Source organism: Lissotriton helveticus, chromosome 5_1 (genome assembly GCF_964261635.1).
Source record: "Lissotriton helveticus chromosome 5_1, aLisHel1.1, whole genome shotgun sequence".
Classification (NCBI taxonomy): domain Eukaryota; kingdom Metazoa; phylum Chordata; class Amphibia; order Caudata; family Salamandridae; genus Lissotriton; species Lissotriton helveticus.
In genome coordinates, this window is record NC_136065.1 from 1,864,680,789 (window position 1) to 1,864,699,007 (window position 18,219).

The 18,219-nt window shown below is 45.4% G+C and overlaps 1 protein-coding gene across 2 annotated transcripts in view; it reads left to right on the forward strand.

Moving 5' to 3' along the window:
- The first annotated feature begins 1,236 nt into the window (after positions 1 to 1,236).
- The window catches only part of CCDC200 (coiled-coil domain containing 200), a 61,451-nt gene continuing 44,468 nt past the window's right edge, over positions 1,237 to 18,219 (forward strand). Inside the window, exons 1-2 of one of the 2 annotated variants that reach the window (XM_078645300.1) lie at positions 1,237 to 1,321; positions 3,105 to 3,205. In XM_078645300.1, the coding sequence (XP_078501426.1) occupies positions 3,131 to 3,205 (75 nt within the window). In that variant the 5' untranslated portion in view covers positions 1,237 to 1,321; positions 3,105 to 3,130. Of the gene's footprint in view, positions 1,377 to 3,104; positions 3,206 to 18,219 lie in introns of both variants that reach the window. The other variant, XM_078645299.1, reaches the window with a different exon arrangement.

Here is an 18,219-nt window from a genome sequence, read left to right on the forward strand (position 1 = left end):
GGGGGAGGCGGCCCATCACTATCACAGTCACTGGGCTAATATAATTGAAACAGCTCACACATCCGGTCAGTGTGATTGATATTGTGGAATAAGTGGTACTGGAGCATTGCTTAATTTGTGCAAGTGGTAGCAGGTACTGGGCACATGCACTCATTTTTGGGGACCAGGACTTATTTTTCATCAACAGACTTTGACCCTGAGCAAGACTGACAAAGGCACAAAAGATGCAAATGAGGAACGGAGGAAGAGTAAGATGAGAAAATAGTGACAGCAGGAGAAATCATGAGTGAAAAAAAGCCTGCAACTGAGAGGTAATGAGCGATGAAGTGTAGGGTGGAAGAAGAAAAAGATATGGGGGGTCAAGATTAGGCTGCAACGGAACTCCTTGGCCCTTTGCAGTCCTTCACCTAGTACATTAACCCCTGCAAACTCGTTTGTACTACCTGCCGCAGGCACCTGACAGCAAGGGCATACAGAATAAACTACTGATAACAGGCCACTTGAACGTATTTTATTTCGTTACTATAGATGTAATTTCAACGATTAACCAACGAGGCCCTTAAAATGAGGATCAGCAGAGAGCTGTGCACTGCTGGTGGTGTCTTCTCGCTCACTATGGAGACAACCCGAGCGCATGCGCGAGTTTCCATTTAGCTGAAGAATCTATTTGCTCCAAAGGTGCCTCCGGGTGTTTTGACCTTACCTTAACCTGCAGGGGGCGCTCCATGGTAACAGATACTAAGCGCTGTCTTTTGTTTTCAGACATGTCTGTGTGTGTTGTGAGGGGCATGGGTCACTCTGTGAAGGGACTATTCATGCTGGTTGGGACTATTGTATCCCCCCTGCCGTTCAAAACTTAGGAGGGGGTGCAGGAAGAACAGAAACGATAGAAGAAGCACACACTTACAGCACACGTCTTCAAATGTTTCGTTCTATGTCAGTTGGTGCTTGGACTTACTCTGGCCTCAGAACAAAATCTGCTACTCTCGAGTTACATGCAGATAAGCGCAGTGCGTGCATTAATCGACCGAGCTATCGGCTCGGCTGCTTGACCTTGAATGCTTCGTGGGGGTGGACGGGGACTCAACCATGTGCGCTCCCGAATAGGGGCATCTATAGCAACGAGAGAATGGACGGCTCTTGTTGAGGCCTCTGTTGCCCGACAACCACATTGTGATGCTAATCATTGTCCCCGGGCAGGAGGAGCTCAAGCAAAGAGGAGGCGGCCATGGGAGGGTCCCCGCAGGGGAGCGGTCCTCCCTCCCGGGTCCAAAGACAGCTTCCAGCGACTGCTCAGACTGACGGATGCCAGCGCCCCGAGGTACCCACTCGTGTGTGACACCTCCACACTGTCCTGTCTCTCTGGCTGCTAAGAGGTGATCCCTTCCACACTGTCCTCTCTGCTAATAGAGGTGATTCCTCCACACTGTCATGTGCCTGTGCTGATAGGGATATTCACTTCCATATTGACCTGTCTCTATGAGGATAGTTTCCCTCCCACACTGTCCTCTGTCTGTCCTGTCTCTCTTCTGGTAGAGGTGTTCATTTCCTCGGCGTCCTGTCTCTCGGCTGAAAGAGATGTTCCCTTCCATACTGTCCTGTCTCTGTGATGATAGAGGTGTCCCCTTCCACACTGGCCTAATATGGATATTACCTTCCACACTGTCCTGTATCTGTGCTGATAAAGATGTTTCCTTCCACACTGTCCTGTATCTGTGCTGATAGGGATATTCACTTCCACACTGTCCTATCCCTCTGCTGATAGAGCTGTTCACTTCCATATATTGTCCTATCTCTATGTGGGCGGTTTATCCTTCCACACTGTCCCCTGTCTGTTCTGTCTCTTCTGATAGAGGTGTTCCTTTCCTTACTGTCCTGTCTCTCGTGCGGATAGGGATATTTCCTTCCACACTGTCCTGTATCTATGCTGATAACGGTGTTCGACTCCCTACTGTCCCGTATCTGTGCTAATATAGATGTTCCCTTCCGCACTGTCCTGTGCCGATAGAGGTATTCCTCTCCAAACTGTCCTGTACCTGTGCTGATAGAAGTGTTTGCTTCCACACTGTCCTTTCTCTGTGCTGATGAAGATGTTTCTTTCCATGCTGTTCTGCTCTCTGGTGATATTTTTCTCTTTCACACTGCCCCCTGTCTGTACTGTCCTGTCTCTGTGTTGGCATGGTTCCCTTCCATATAGTACCGTGTCTGTGGTGCAGGCGGTCCCCTCCCTTATTGTCACTACTCTGTGTCGATGGAGCCCCACCGCACTGCCCTGTGTGTGCATGTGTTGACAGGTGTTTGCTGTGTTCTGTTCTCACAGGGGTGCCCTGTGCTTCCCCTCCCAGATGACCACCTTGTTACCCAGAATGCAGTGCTCATGTCTTAGCTTTTCGTATGGGATGCTGATGCATTCATGAGTGTCAAATTCTTGTCGGTGAACACACTTGAAAACAATGATTTGTAATAGAAAAATGCAGGACTGGAGCAGTGCTACCCTTTGTGCCTTTGAGTCATTAATCAATCAATCATTTATAAAGCGCAACATTATCACCCCTAGAGGTATGGGGGGCTGAAGTTGCCGCCTCTGCATCGAAAAGCCAGGACTTGAGTCGCTTTCCGAAGTCTGCAAGTGAGAGTGCCATTTGGGGAGAGGATGTGATCCGTCGGATAGACTGCCGACTTTGGTGCTGGAAACCAAGGTTCGAGCCTCGGGGTCGCGTCCACATCCTGCGATTCTGGGCAAATCACTTAATCTTCCTGTTCCTGAATGTGTCCTTGTGTAATGTAACCAGTGCTCATGTAAAGCGCTCCAATACCTTTGGGTCGAGTTTGCACTATATAAATCTGCATGATAAAAACCAACATTTGGAGGTGGAGGGGAGGGCATTCCAGGCCTTGGCGGCGATGTAGGAGAATGCAGGCCCCCGATGTAGGTGGGATGGAGCGGGTGACGTGTGCGAGTGAAGTGGAGCGCAGTTGACTCGAGTGCAGAAGTCATCGATAAAAGAGGTTTCACTGAAGGTCCGTCGCCCTTTGACCCCTTGCACACTTCAGCAGCATGTGACAGTGCACAGTCTCCAGGTGTGTCTTTGCTTCCCTTCTAGCCTAGAAGAGTTGGGCTGTTGGCAGGATGACCTCTGCATACCACTGGGAAGCCCGTCGAAGGCAGTACTTGTTGGACAGGAGGCGGCACGAGAATGAAGAGGTGGGTTACTTCATCCTGCCAGCCCTCTTGCACTTATGGGCAGGGCCACTGGAATTAAGCGGAAGGAGGAGGACCAGCTTTGCCCCAGAGTTGACTAAATTTTGTTTTAAGAAAACGCAAATTATGCTGCATATGCGACACAGTCTGTCAGTATATACATATTTTGGGGAAGGTTTACAAGCCCCTTGCATCACTTTTGCATCTCCATCGCTTCACTTTTTGTGACGCGGTGTAAACAATGCGCACATTGCAGCCCATTTACAACTTAACACATCTAGAGAGATGCGTCATCTTGTAAAGCCCTGTGCCACATTATACCTGCATCAGGAATAATGTATGCAGGGTGGGCGTTCCCACGCAGTAAAGCCTCGTGGAAGTGACACAGTGAAATCTACTAGATTTTGCTAAGCCACTTCTAGGACGCCACTGCTTCAAAATCTTACTCCTGCTTGGAGGTGGCATAAGGAGTGACACAGCACTATAAGTATAGGCCTCCCAATGCATTGCTGGAGTTGCGTCGTGCTTGCGACACGACTCCAGCAATGCGTGCCTTTTGTGCCTACAAATGCTCAGAATTTCTGATGCATCTGTCAATCCTTGTGCCATGGAGCGCCGTATTGTAAATACAGTGCATCCATGGTGGCGCAAGGGTTTCACATGGAGGAGCAGGGAAGCTGACACATCTCTAGAGATGCGTCAATTTCTTATAAATCTGCCCCTCAATCTTTTGAACCCACATTGATACTGTTTGAGCTAAAGTTATAACTCACTATCACCAGTCTACCATCCGAAAACAGCAATCCCCAACTGAAAGTTGACCAGTTAACATTTAAAGTCTCCCACTGTATTTTTAATAAAGTTTGATCTCTTTCTGCTACCATTTATTTGACATTTAGCTGACTTCAGCAGATTATGCATTAAATGATAGATTACATGCCAAGTGAAGTAACTCCATTAGAATGTGGGGAAAGAAGCAGCCTCATAATTCTCGTCATTCCAGAGGTACTTTCAAAGGGTTTTTGGAAGCAAGCGGGCAGTGGTTGTGGCAAGCATTGCCTGTTTTCTCTTAAGCCACAGGAACCGGATGCTACTCCAAGCTATTACTTCCTAGAGTTTGACTTCCAGAGAATACCAAGGTCGAGGGTTAGAGGTTACTTTTAAATTTTAATGAAGGTTAGAAACTCTGGTTCACTGCATATGAAAACTGCACAATAAATGGATTGTCCAGTCAGTAGTATTCATGTTATAAGTAAAGGAATTTCATTCTATTTAAGTCTTAAACCATAGTATAAGCAATAGATTTGCATTTAATCAAAAATTCTACCTTAATGCAGAGGTAACAACTTTCTTTAATGATAACAGCTTTCTATGAAATTTGCATTAGAGGGATACCTGTGTCCAATCCAAACACAGGGGCCATGATCCTGAGTCTTTCGTAATCAAGGTGATTTTTGTTGAACTAGATAAATAGCGATAACCTGGCATACGCTGGGATAAATAGCGCCCTTTGTGATTAGCTGGGGACCATGTGGATTTTGCTGCATACATCACCACAAATGTCATGGACGGTAAATGCTATACATGTTTCTAGTAGTTGACCTGCTGAAATTTAATGAAGGGTGAGATATTTAACACACCTGGGGGTATATTACCAAGCAATAGCGATAATTATCGCTATTGCTTGGTTAGAGACAAAATTTTACCGCTAAGCTGCGGCGATTTTTACCGCAGATAAACCTTGGTATTACCAAGGTTTATCGCAAATGCGATAAAAAACGGCCGCAATGCATGAATATCGCTGAAAAGTCAGCGATATTCATGCATTACCGAGCTAATGCTCTTAGCCATGTTATCCACCTACCATTGGATAACATGGCTAAGAACTGCTCAGGGGCAGGTGTTAGCTTTTGGAGATATTCGCGCTTAGCGCGAATATCTCCAAAAGTTGGTAATAGGAGATAGCAATGTTAGCGACTGTTTCCAGTCGCTAACATCTTGGCACGCCCACTTTGCATATCATTAGTGATAAATATCACTGACATGCAAAGTGGGGCCCAAGATGGTCGCTATCTCCTACTAGATGTCGCTAACTGGTGTTAGCGACAGCTAGGTAATAGGGAGATAATTTTATCTCCGCTTTCTTGGCTTTTAAAGCCAAAAAAGCAGAGATAAACGCCCTTGATAATATGCCCCCTGGTAATCACCGAATGCGATAAATATCACCCAAACCGCAGGGCCGGCTCTAGGCTCATGGCGGCCCTGGGCTGGGAGCGTAGGTAGGGTGCCCCGGAAGAGGGGGTCCGGGCGGGGGCCCCCCCCGGAGCTCAGGACGGGGGGGGGGGGGGTCAGGGTGTTTAGAAGTGGAACAGAGCCGGAGGCCGCCAAATCCCTGCCAGGGGCCACCACGCAAATATGTATCCATCCTCAGAGGATTAATATATTAAGGATATATATTGGCGTGGTGGCCCCTGGGGTTTGGTGGCCCTGTGCAGGTGCACAGCTTGCACATGCCTAGAGCCGGCCCTGCAAACCGTAATTCCGACTCCTGCACAAACAGGCGATTGTGCAGGGGTTGAAAACACGGACTCACTCATAATCAGGGCCTGTGTGTCTGGTTTGTGAGTTCAGCGGTTTGCAAACCTAGCTATACACTTATGTGCACTTGCAGCACATTAGCATAAAGATCCACTAAGCATAAGACGGTGAAGTTGCAAGAGCATCCTTTATTCCATCAATCACCTGCTGGGAAGAAAGATCGGACACGTGGAGCCAAGTCCCCCTAATAGGAAGATGATGTGAGATAACACGTCAGCCCTTGTTTGGCACAGGGGCATGTCAGCAGCGAGCATTGAGAGAGAACGTGCACTCAACGACCGTGCAGCGTTGGAGTGGTACTTCCTTCTCAGCATCAGAAAGGAGATCCGAGCAGAAAGCCTCGCTTGCTCAGAGCTAGAGGGTGACAGCAGAGGGGAGGACGAGCACTTCAAGGAGACCTGCTGAACGGTAGCAGTTAGCCCGGAATGGCTCTGTGGGTTATTTCCTCCTCATAACACCACTGACACAGCGCCTCGGTTGCCACGGGGGATGATGAGGGAGGAACAGCGTCAGTGCAGTCATTGGTACTATGCGTTCTTCATTGTTGGCCACAGTAGCACTCTCAGCAGCTGGGCTTATAGGTCTGCTGCTGGTGGAGGCAGGCTCTAATCACTCAGGTCAGTCTAACTCCCTTTCCTTCATGTTGTAGCACAGCTTTCCTCAGTCCTGGCACCTGGTGCATACTCTTTCAGAAGAGACACCCACATTTCCTGCCTCTAGTTCTGTCCTTTCCTTCTAATCAAATGGTGAACTCGCCTACCCGACTCATAGGCCACTCTACATTCAGAAACAGCGGTAACAAGGCAAGCGATCACTCAGATTGTAGTTTTCTCTTGAAATGTTGGTAAGATCCAATCAATGCCAAGTGAATCCTGCTGTAGAAATGTAACCATTCCCTGCAAATTAGTATCCAAAATGTGCAGTCATACTGGTTCTTTTGGTGATGGTCAGGCATCCCATAATGTCCGTTGGGTTTATGTACGTGACCCAGACACTCCTTCAGCCAATCAGTGGCTGTTGTCTCAGCTCTTCTTTGCCACACCTGGAAACAGGATGCAAGGGATGGGCAGGAGGTTCATCATGTTGGTTTAGGTCAGCAGTCTTCAAGATTTTGGATGCAGAGACCCCCCTGTCAACATTTTCAGGCGTAACGACGTCCTCCCGACAAAAATGTCTAAACCTGTAGGCAGGGCCACTGGAAATATGAGGCAGGTGAGGCCCAAATTACGCGACCGGCTTGACAAAAGTGTGTGGGAAGAAAATGTAAATAATGTTATGTGATGCCGCGTATTTTGGGATAGCATTGCTTCATTATTTTGAAATTTTTTACACACAATAACACAGAGGAAAGATTTCACCCCATCAGTACCAGTTTATAACCAAAATCCAGCAATTAACATCAGAAAGAAGTATAGTCAACCTTTGTGAAGGGCCTTCCACTTCGCAGCAATACGTGCTGCCACATTAGAAGCTCACCTGGCCGGGAGCAGCAGGGGTCCCTTAAAACCCTGGCGGTCTTGTGCAGAGTTCAGCAGTTTACCCATGCCGCTTTCCTCTCACCCCCCTCCCTTCCACCATGGCGAAGGTCGCTTCGATTCCCAAACCCGGATCCCTCTCTCACTTTGCAGGCCATTTTCTTTCACCCCTTTTTACAACCTCAGAACTCTTCCCATTCAACCTCTCACTTCACCTTTAATCACCTCTTGCCATTCTGTCTTTTCACTGCCCTCATCACTAACAGTCTCTCACATTTATCTCATGGCCTCTCTGGCACTGTCACCTCCCATGCCCCTCAGCACTTCTCATTCACCTTAAGTCTCTCCATTCAAATTTTTGTCTATTTGTATCTTATACCTCTCCAGTCCCCCATTCATCTTTCACATCTCCCCTTTGTTATTCCACACCTTCTTGAACCAACGTCCCACTCCCCTGTTACCTCTGCACTAGTGCCTAATTTGAGCAGGTGGTTTCCGGTGCTGACTTCTTCAATCAAATTCTTCCACTCCCTTGCAGTCCTCTCTCATCCTCTTATCTCTCCCCACCGAGCATATGGATCGGACCCGTATGCTACTCTCGGCCTGTGTCACTCTGCTTATTGTTCCCTAATTCAGGAAGGCATGAATTGTCTGTCTTGCTATTTTGGAGCAGGCCGCGCAGTTATGGAACTTGCACCCTCCTTTGCTTCGCTTCACCAAGAATCTATTATCCTTTAGGAAGATATAAAAACCTGGCTCTATGCTCTCTAGGTTACCCCCATTAGGCTGGTTCTCCTTCCCCTTCTGTGTGTTTTCTCATTTGCCTTCAGGCAGCAGATGGTTATGAACCCCAGGACACCTTTTGGTAACAGTAGCACACTACAAATATAAATAATAATAGGCAGAAGCAGGGGACCCATTAGACCCGAACTTCTGGGTCGGGGGATAACAATCCCAGCCAGGGCTGGCCCTAGCACTCGTCTCACACGGTGCAAGTCTTTTTAGGTGCCCCTGTTTCTTGCTTCTCCATGAATTACCTCACTATCACTCACCAACAATGCACCTCATCTCTCTATCGCACCTTTCTGACAAACATTTCGGGGCATATTACCAAGGGCCCGCAATTATCGCAGCTTTAGCGTCCGTTTTTCGGGTATATCGCATTATTTACGACACACTAGCGCGTGTTTCCTTAACTTAGCTCACGTTTTTCAGACGCCTCACATTGATAATGAGATGCAAAGTAGGCGTGGCTGTGAAAACAACATGGGAAAATATCGCAAAGGCAGCTTCGCGATATTAACAACACTGCATAGCCATAATTTAAATCGCGCTAACTCTGCCTTAACTCAGGAATTTAACATCTGTTAAATTCCTGACTAAGGCATACCTAAAATGGGAGGTGGAGGTGGGGCTAAGGCCACAGGGCCTATCATCAAGTTTATCGCCATTTTCCATGGAAGATCGCTGGAAAACCAGCGATGTTCCATGGAAAACCCCGCTATCGCTGGAATATTTATCGCTGGAATATTTATCGCTATAGCGCTAAGCGTTGATAATACAGCAGTAGCTTGGTGATGTATTCCAGGAATAGTTAGCAATAATTAAAAGCGCGCTAAGCGCGCTCAGCTATAATTATCGCTGGGGCTTGATAATATGCCCCAGAATTTTTTTATAGCGCTACTCATAATTTACTCACACTCAGGTCTGTGATCTGCATGGTACATGTTATTTGTAGCAGGCACATTAACCCTCTACACTGTGTGGGTGACAAGAGTGCCCATGTGAGTGCATGGTGAGCGATGCAACAGTGTGAGAGTAGGGTAAGAGGAGTGACTGCAGGGTGAGTGAGGTGGCTATATGAATTTGGTTGCTGATGTAAGTGCAGAGTGGAACAAATTAATGCATGGTTAGTGATGGGCTTGTTTGAGTGAGTTGCAGATTGAGCAGTGAGGGGGACAGGTGAGTGAAGTTTCACATGAGTGCAGGGTGAGTAGTGTGCTCGTGTGACTGCAGGGTGAGGTATAGGGTGAACAGCGCAAGTGCATTGTGAGTGCAGAGTGATCACTGTGAGTGCAGGGTGAGCAGGTGAATGGTGTGAGTGCATGGTGATCAGTGTGAGTACATTGTGATACCTGTGAGTGCAGGGTGAGCGTGAAAGTGAAGGGGAGAATGAGGAGTGAGTTGTCTGAATGCCGGGTACATTCCCAGACACTTGAAGTAACTCAGCATGTTATTGATCGTGGCGTAGGGTTTAAGATACAACTTAAACTTTTGCTAAAATGGCATTTATCAGGGATGGAGGAAATAAATAATATGCTGATCCTGCAACAAACTTCCAGTCCTATGGTTAGGGTTGCCAGCTCATTATTTTGATGGCCCAGACGGTACAAAAATAAGCAGTCACCTAAAGCCATATTCTCAGCACTTATCTGTGCATACTTGGAACAGCAAATATAAATAGAACACACTTTTAATTGTGTTCTAGGGCTGCCACAATGACCCATGAGTGATAATTAAAGAGAACAAAGACAGAAAAGTCACATAACAAATGAATACATACTTTTTTATTTATTACTGTCAAGAGGAGGTCTTTGGAGGCTCTTTAAACAACACAGTCAGGCATATTTCTTTTGGCAACCCTACTTTATATTCCTTTTCATGAAATGCATTCTCACACGACAGCAGTAAATATAAAATACAAATGTAAGGAACAGGCAGAGTGGGGGTCCAGGGAGTACTGGAAACTGATAGAAATGTAAGCCTTGGCAACCAGTTTACAAAGGCATGTAAATATGCAAATGTTTTTTAAAGATCTGTGAACAACTTGAGCACGCCGGAGATAAGACTCCAGATACTGCCCAGCTGAGCCCACAGCAGCTCAAGCTATACTGCAGCAGCCCGGGCTGAAACACACAGCGGGGGGGAGCGTGGCTGAAGCCCTTTTAGTCCTACGGGCCTGGGCAGAAGTGTGACTGGGAATGCGGAACCCCTTTTATCACTCCACGGCCCCCCTCGGGGTCGCGCCCTACAGTTTGAAGACCCCTGGTTTACACGGTTTGATGTAGCCAGGCTTTTGTCCAGTCCTTTGCTCATTCCTTACTTTTCTTAAGTCATAGGTTGCAATTGTGGAATAGAATAAAAATGCTTTACCTATAAAACAAATAGAACTGACTAGACAATCCATTTATTTTATTGTGTTTACGTGCAGTGTACCCGAGTTTCTACCCTACATCACTGCACTGGAGTTTCTACCATATATCGTTATCTATCTTAATCCAGAGAAGGTAAACAGAAAATCTTGGGGCAGATTTACAAGCCCCTTCCGCTGCCAGTACGTCACTTTTTGTGACGCACTGGCTGCACAATACACTGCCCCTTAGTTACAAGGACAAAAAAAGCCACCCTGCGTGGCTTTTCCAGTCCTTGTAAATATGGCCCCTTCACACGCAGCACTTTGCATAAAATGGGCATTCCATGGGTGTTGCTGTGGGTGTTCCCACGCAACACCCATGGAACGAGACACATTTCCAGAGTTACGAGGAATTGTGAATCTGGAAATGCTTGTGAATGCTTCGCCTCCCTAGGGGAAGCGTAGGGAGGTGCAACAAGGAGAAATGTATTCATTTCTCCTCATTTTTTCCTCTTTCAATGCGTGCTGCATTCTACAGCACACATTAAATTAGGAAAATGCCAGTAGTGGTTGTTTTTGTGCAGGAAGGTGCCCCTTCCTGCGCAAAAACAATTTCCCTATGGCACAAGCACCCTTGCACCATGGTGTAAGGGTGCCTGTGCCGGCACATGGCAGCAGTTTGTGCACCAGCGCAGAGCACAGGAATGCGACATATTGTGCTTTGAAAGTGCTGCAGCATGGCGCAGTCAAAGGGCTTGCGGTGCCGCACTGTGGCAGTTTCTTGTAGATCTGCTCCCTTCTTTCTAATCCTTTCAAGGGGCTGTGAGTTCTGGATCAGGCACACAACCTCTGGCTTACAGTAGGTGTTGCATAAAGAGACCGAAGAACAGAGTGGGACAGAGTGGGGCACAGCGGTACAGGCAGAAAGAGCATACACACTTTCTGACTACCACTATCCCTAGGGAGCACTCCACAATCCTAGGCCTGCATACATATAAGTCAACCTCATACTTTTATTTGCCAGACCTCATGTATAGCCACACTCCTCATACACATATCTCTCACCCCCAAGAAGAATGAGAAAATGGGGAGCACATTCATGATAGATAGTCTGAATATCCATTGATGCCCTAGAAGCCCTTCTAAAGGACAACCCAATCGACAATTTGGCCTCAAAACAAATCTTTGTGGAATGTGTAAATGTGGGTTAAGAATGACATTTTGTGTTGCGCTTAGATGGATGAGTGGAAGTGGGAAGCAGCAGATGGTGGAAGTCTACATAACATGGTGGTCCTCCAAACTAGCTCACAACCCTGGGCAGACGTCCTAGCAAAGTAACTTTATGAAAACATGTACGTATTCTCTTTGACCAGGGCTTTCCTTCTCTGCTCAGACCCAGAGAGTGTGGTCCACTGGCTCCAAATAATAATCCTAAGAAAAACTCTTCTCTTAATCCCTCCCACTAAGGGTGCTGTGATTGTGGGAGTCAATTCAACAATGTCTTCTATCTTGGTCTCTGGAGTCCCTGATCTCTAAGCTTCAGCAGCTTTAGAAGATGACTGATAGGTTTGCATGTTGATTCCGTAGGCTTGACAAAATGCAGCATTTTCAGATGAAGGCCCTTTGCTTGATTTACCAGGCTTTCTTTATAGATAATCCTCAGTTCTTCTCACTCACTTTTACTCCATATATGCATGTTATGCCACCACACTCTGGGTCATTGCTGGTGCTAAGAATTGCACACTTCAAACATCTTTTGAGGGGAGGTAGAGATTACCAAGTGATGGCTCCCCAGATTTAAAACACAGGGGCATATTAGCAAGGGCAATATCACCACTTTAGGGGTACTTTTTGCCGCTAAAGCAGCGATATTTTTATCGCCCTAACAGCTGTTAGCGACAGCTTTCTGGCAAAAGGGACCGTTTTGGGGGGCGCTTTGCATGTCAGCGATATTTTTCACTAATGACATGCAAAGTAGGCGCTCCCGACTAAAAGACCACGGAAACAGCAGCTAACAGACCTAACGCCTATTAGCAATGAAGCCCCGGTTAGCGATGTAAAAAGTGGCGCTAACCGGGGTTATCGCAGGAATTTTTACACCTGCTAAAATCCTGACTTAGCCATTATTCCCAAAGGGAGGTGGATTCTAAGGCTGAATCCTCCCCTGCCTATTAGCAAGGTTTACGTTAGCGATAAAAGTTTTATCACTGTTTTACTTGTGTTTTTGGTGGATTTCGCCGCTATCACTGGATCTTTTATCGCATTGGAGAAAAACGTTGGTAATAACGCGCTACCTCTGCGATCAGATCCAGCGATAAAAAAATATGCGCTATGCGCGATTTGCAATATTTATCGCATGCCTTACTAATATGCCCCAAACTTCTTTCAGAGAATTGAGGTTTGTCGGAGTTCGCATGGGCATTAAATACATATAAATATTTCTTTTTACGTTTTTACCTTGTTGATCAAGCTCTTTCTTGTCGATTGTCTAATGTTTCCTCATGCTAAGTTGATGTTGAGGAACATGCCTCATATGAGTAGGTAAATTAGCAAACATAAAGAGAAACGGGCTTTTGGGTGGGGACGGTCACTCTGGAGCGTGCTAGGAAGCAGTGAATGAACTTCTGTGGAGCGACATTCGTTCTATTGGGAGGACGGTGGAAGCATAGGTCTATTAGGTAATAGGAAGGAAGAGGGGAGATGTAAGATGCCTGCTAGGACTGTAGATGACGCCATACTTTAACTTGGTGTGGCAAACTGGTAGGGTTGCCACCTTTTGTTGCTGACTTCCGTAGAAAAACACTGGCCAGGCCGGTAAAAACTAGCCAAGGGGCAAGCCTAGCTACTGGTCCTGTGCGGCGGATGCAAGGTGCTTGCCTAGTGTTGAGCATGCAGCTGAAAGACCCTGGGGCCATTAACACAATAACGCTTAGTTGATGATCATTTTTGCTGCATGAGATGTAAAGGGGTAATCACTTTCAAATCAAGATTCGACTACAGTGTGCCCAATGTTGTTACACAATAACCTAGTTCGACAACTAAGTTGCAAGTTAGTAAGTGTATTTCAAATAAAAAACTGCTTAATATAAACCAATCTAAGCATTATTGTATAGAAGTACAGTGTAAATAGCATGAAGCCAAATCTTCTGAAGATATTTACTCTATACAGCAAAAAGAAAAGGACTAATTTAATTATAGCTCCAGCCTCAGCAATGTAGCTATTGCGGGAGAGAGCTTCACTGAGCATGAGGGTTTGGCTGGCGTGAGACGGCTGGCCAAACCCTCATGCTCAGTGAAGGGAGTGCCCACCACTCCCCCACCAGCAGTGTCATTCTCTGGACCCACCCCCAAGACTCGTCAGAGTCCTGGGGGTGGGTCAAGGGGATTAAAATAAAACAATAATAAAAACGGGTTTAAAGCCCATTTCATTATCGTTTTATTTGCTGGTGGTGGCAGGGGGAGCGGTGCTCCTCTGCTCTAGTGGAGCGGCAGCCACTGTTCCTCCTAGCATTACTAAAGAAAACAAAACAAAATAGGACATTGAATGACACGTACACATCACAGCTAGGTTCCAGATTGGATTAAGTTGGACGTGACCATGGTAATTGCAGGCTGGGGCAGGGTGTTCAAGTTGATCTCGTACTACTTATACGTCTGAATGTGTCAAATATGTCTCAGTTCATTGGACAACAACACATTGACACCCCCTTTAGTATTGGAAGTGCAAATTAATTCATTTATAGAATTCAATGTATAAATGTACCATTCCGCATCCTCATATCCACCTCTGCGCACCCGAATATCATTTTTGTACGAGTTTTTCTAAGAAACGATGCACAAATACAAATTTTGGGAACACAACACTTCATGGAGGAATGAACACTTTTAGCTTCACCAGGATCTGCCAAAGTTTAGAAGAATGTCATAGTCTGATGCAGTATCACATTAAAGATGCCGCTGCAAGCATCTCTCAAAAATATTCAACAATGAATGGCATGTTTCCTCCTCTTGATTTGAATGACTGAATTACTTGACCTTACCCTTTGATTCAGGGGTGAATACTGCTGATTAAGTGTTATGGTTGGCAAAGAGAATAACGAAGGAAGAAAGTCCTGGCATTTAGTTTATGTGTTAATTTTTATTGACTCTTCATAACGTAAAAATAATTTTGTATTTTGAGCATTAAAAATGCAATGGATGATTTATTCAGAAAGAAAAGGATTGTCAGGTTTGGATAATTGAACACCAATTTGGAAATCAAAAGGTCTAACAAAATGTTGCATCTTCACTGCCTAATGGCACAGATTTGTAATACATAAATTAAAGGTTTATGTCACCAGTCTTTCAACTGACAATCTAGGAGGTTGCAGTGCAACATGTGCGGGGAAGCATAGCTGTTTTTAGGTTTCGCCTGCGGAGTGCTTCTGCTGTGCTTGTGAAATCAATTGTATTTAATAAAAATTTTAAGAGGATTACATCCCGCCCTTGCATTTCATTGGTTTGTACACTTACCACTTACTTTTCCTCCGTTTCTTTTGGTTGTAGCATACCATTTCCACATGCTCTTCTGTGTGTACTTCTTATCAGTGTCCCATGGCATGAAGTACTCCTTTTCTATCCACTTTGAACTTCTTTGTTATTTTAATTGCCAGCGACACGCCATCTGCACCGCTTCCCTCTTCCCATTCTCTGTCACAGTGCCTTCTTTCCGAGGATGGTTCCTCTAAATGGTTCCTCTAATTGCAATCATAATTTTTTTTCACTGCCAGTGATTTTCCCAGAACCACAGGATGTTGAGCCTCCTGCCAAGACTCGAACCGTGTTCCCCAGATTTAAGGTTGGCTGATCTAACCCTTATGCTACATGAGACTACCTGGTGCCCTCGCTCCAGTGCTCAGGGTTATCTGTGGGTGGTGGGTACTGCTGGTGCTTCTGCTCCTCTCCTGTCCAGTTGTGCAAAACATCACATGACCATCGGCGCGGACCCCTTTTACGGCTGCACTCCTCTCCCACCGGTAGACAGGGCTGGTGGCGACAGGCTGAGGTGGCAATACCTCCTCCCCCTCCTCTAGTGGCAGCATCACCACTATGCTTACAATTGAATATTTACTTTTTAATTATGTTGTGGGTTTTTTGTGGCCAATATCAGTTTCGTTTTCCGGGGAAATTTGATACCAGGTTTTATGTATGTCCGTTGTGTGGCTGTAGGTATTAACTCCTTAGGTGTTTCAGTTGTGCAGAGGTAGAAAGACTGATTTCCCCAAAACTACGGTGCCACATGTGCAGGTCCAGTTTCATTACTCAACCCTTCCATTACCCCAACCCTACTGCCCATCCCTACTGCACATTATAAGAGCAGCCACCCGCATTGTGGGAGATGCCGCCAGTGCGATACATCTTTCCTTTAATTGTGCCTAAGGATGCATGAACCTGGCACTTGATGATTCTGAAGATCAATGCAAGCAGCAACCCTGGAAGGGACAGTTCACATGAAAATTTTAAACAACTTTCTTAAAATAGCTGCAACTTCGGAGCTCAAATTAAATGTTTGCTCTTCACTAGACTTGTAGAACCCCGCCTGTATCCTCTGAGCGTGGTGCTTTATGTTGTTGAGTTCCAAAAATCTAAGTAAAAAAGCATTGGCAAAACCAATAGGTCACGCAAGATCTATCCACGTTACAATTTTTCAGACATGTTGTCCAGCAGCATGGCTAAAAGTAATATTAAAAAAATAGCTATGATGTCATCAATGCTGACTGCTTTAACACACTCTTATGTTTTTACTTTCAACCATACAGGCAGCATGACACAAAAACATTGATAACACCAAATTGTTCTACAGTTTGGATTTGTTAATGTTTTTTATGCCCTATTAACTTTAAGTTATATTGCACAGCAGCTCAACTGTTCTACATTATGTAAAATAAAAACATTGACAAAGTCAATAGAAATCGTATAGACGAAACCAATTGACTTTGCCAATACTTGTTGGATTTGGGCACTGTGTGGGTGTACTGGAACCAGGATACACGAAAACTTGATTGGGATAGCTATTTTGTCCACAGGAAGTAAACAAAGCACAATTCTACAAAGGCTTTAGGAGAAAACATGGATTTATGCTACAAATGGATTTATGCCTCTTTCACATGCCTATTTCAAACTTGATTCTAATTTGAACACGGCTTTTAATGGCCAGAGTGCAACATATTCCAAAGGATGTGGTACCTTTTAATTGACTTCCAGTGCCCCGGTAATTAACGACTACTGCATAAACCCCCATTTTCTTAGGGTTTGCCTGGATCCAGTCATTACCCAGTGTGATAATGTCTGCATCACCCATATAAATTTCAGTGGGCCAAACCTGCCGCAATTTAATGGGGGGGAAAGGCCTGGTAAACACTGAACATGGAGATTTTGATCAGTAAAGCACCCATCAGATTTTCACAAGTGTGATCAATACTGCATCCGTCAATGGCAAGTTACATTCAAGGCCTAAGCATAGAGCGCCAGGTGGTGCAGTTTACAAGCTCTGAATACTCAGAATTTTTCTGATCCAGGTAATACAAAGAAGGTAGGAAGCTTAAGCACCATTAATAAAAGCAGCAAAATTGCAGCACGTAAGCCTTTGTAGCTTGACTGACACTGATTCAGACCTTGTTTTGCACGCAACATTGAGCCAAATTCTCATATTACGGCTGCGGGGTGGATTGTCTCAGGTGTATTGTCATTCAAAGTTAATGGGCGCTTCCTGCTTGCAAAGAGATAGGTGTAAGAGTAGACTGGAGATCTATTGCAGGTAACCCAAAACCTCTCCTTCAGAGCTCATCGGCAAGTGCCAATCGAGGACACTGGAGAATGGCGGAGGTTGACAGGTTGCATACAATGCGGTGATGGTAGTAGGCCCTCCTTGCTCATTCAACTGCAGACACCTATGTGATTTCTGTAATGGTCTCTCCTCACAGAGCAGGAAGAGACACTATGCATTGTGAGTGGACTAGTGTCAGGTGGCCTAAGTGAAGGGATGATCCTCTTTAGAACAGCATGTGTTACATTGAGGGGGGCGGAAACTGTCAACAAGCATTAGCAAAGCCAATGCGTATGGCTTTCGTCTTTATTTCTGACTACATTACCTTTAGAAAGCCTGCTACAGAGCAAAAGCAAAACAATAAAAAGTTAGTTTGTTTTAGATAGTCTAGGACCAACTAACACTACCAGCAGAAATCTCAATATAATAAATACATTAGGCGATCCTTCGAAGCAATGCATTGCAGAACAGAAGCTCTCCTGTCCTAATGTATGTCCAGCTCACACAATCTCACCGCAGCTGTCAACATACATTCTTATCTCATCACTGGGCCAGCTCCTCAGTAATACATATATTATCCTAACAGTAAATAATCAATATGGTAAACTTAACAAAGAAATTGAACTGTCATGTCAATAATAGAAGAAACAGATGCTTATGGCATCTTCCTCTTGTGAAGAATTCCTGTATACATGTTTGAGGCTTTTTGGATTCAGATACCCATGCATAAAATATTTAATGCATACCAACATCTGTGCTGATGTAGAAAGTCCCATTTAATACTATTGAAATATAAGGAAACTTACTGCTGTCTACGCCCTAATTCTCTCTCGCCTCAATATCAGCAAGCTTTATGTAGCGACTTAGTTTACTGTGAATCACTCAGTGCAATCACCACCTTTACTGGGGACCACTCCATGAAACTACCACCTCTACAAGAAGATGCTGCATGCACCATTCTCCTCTTCTAAGCCTTGCTCCTAACAACTCCAGTTTAGTGTTCAAC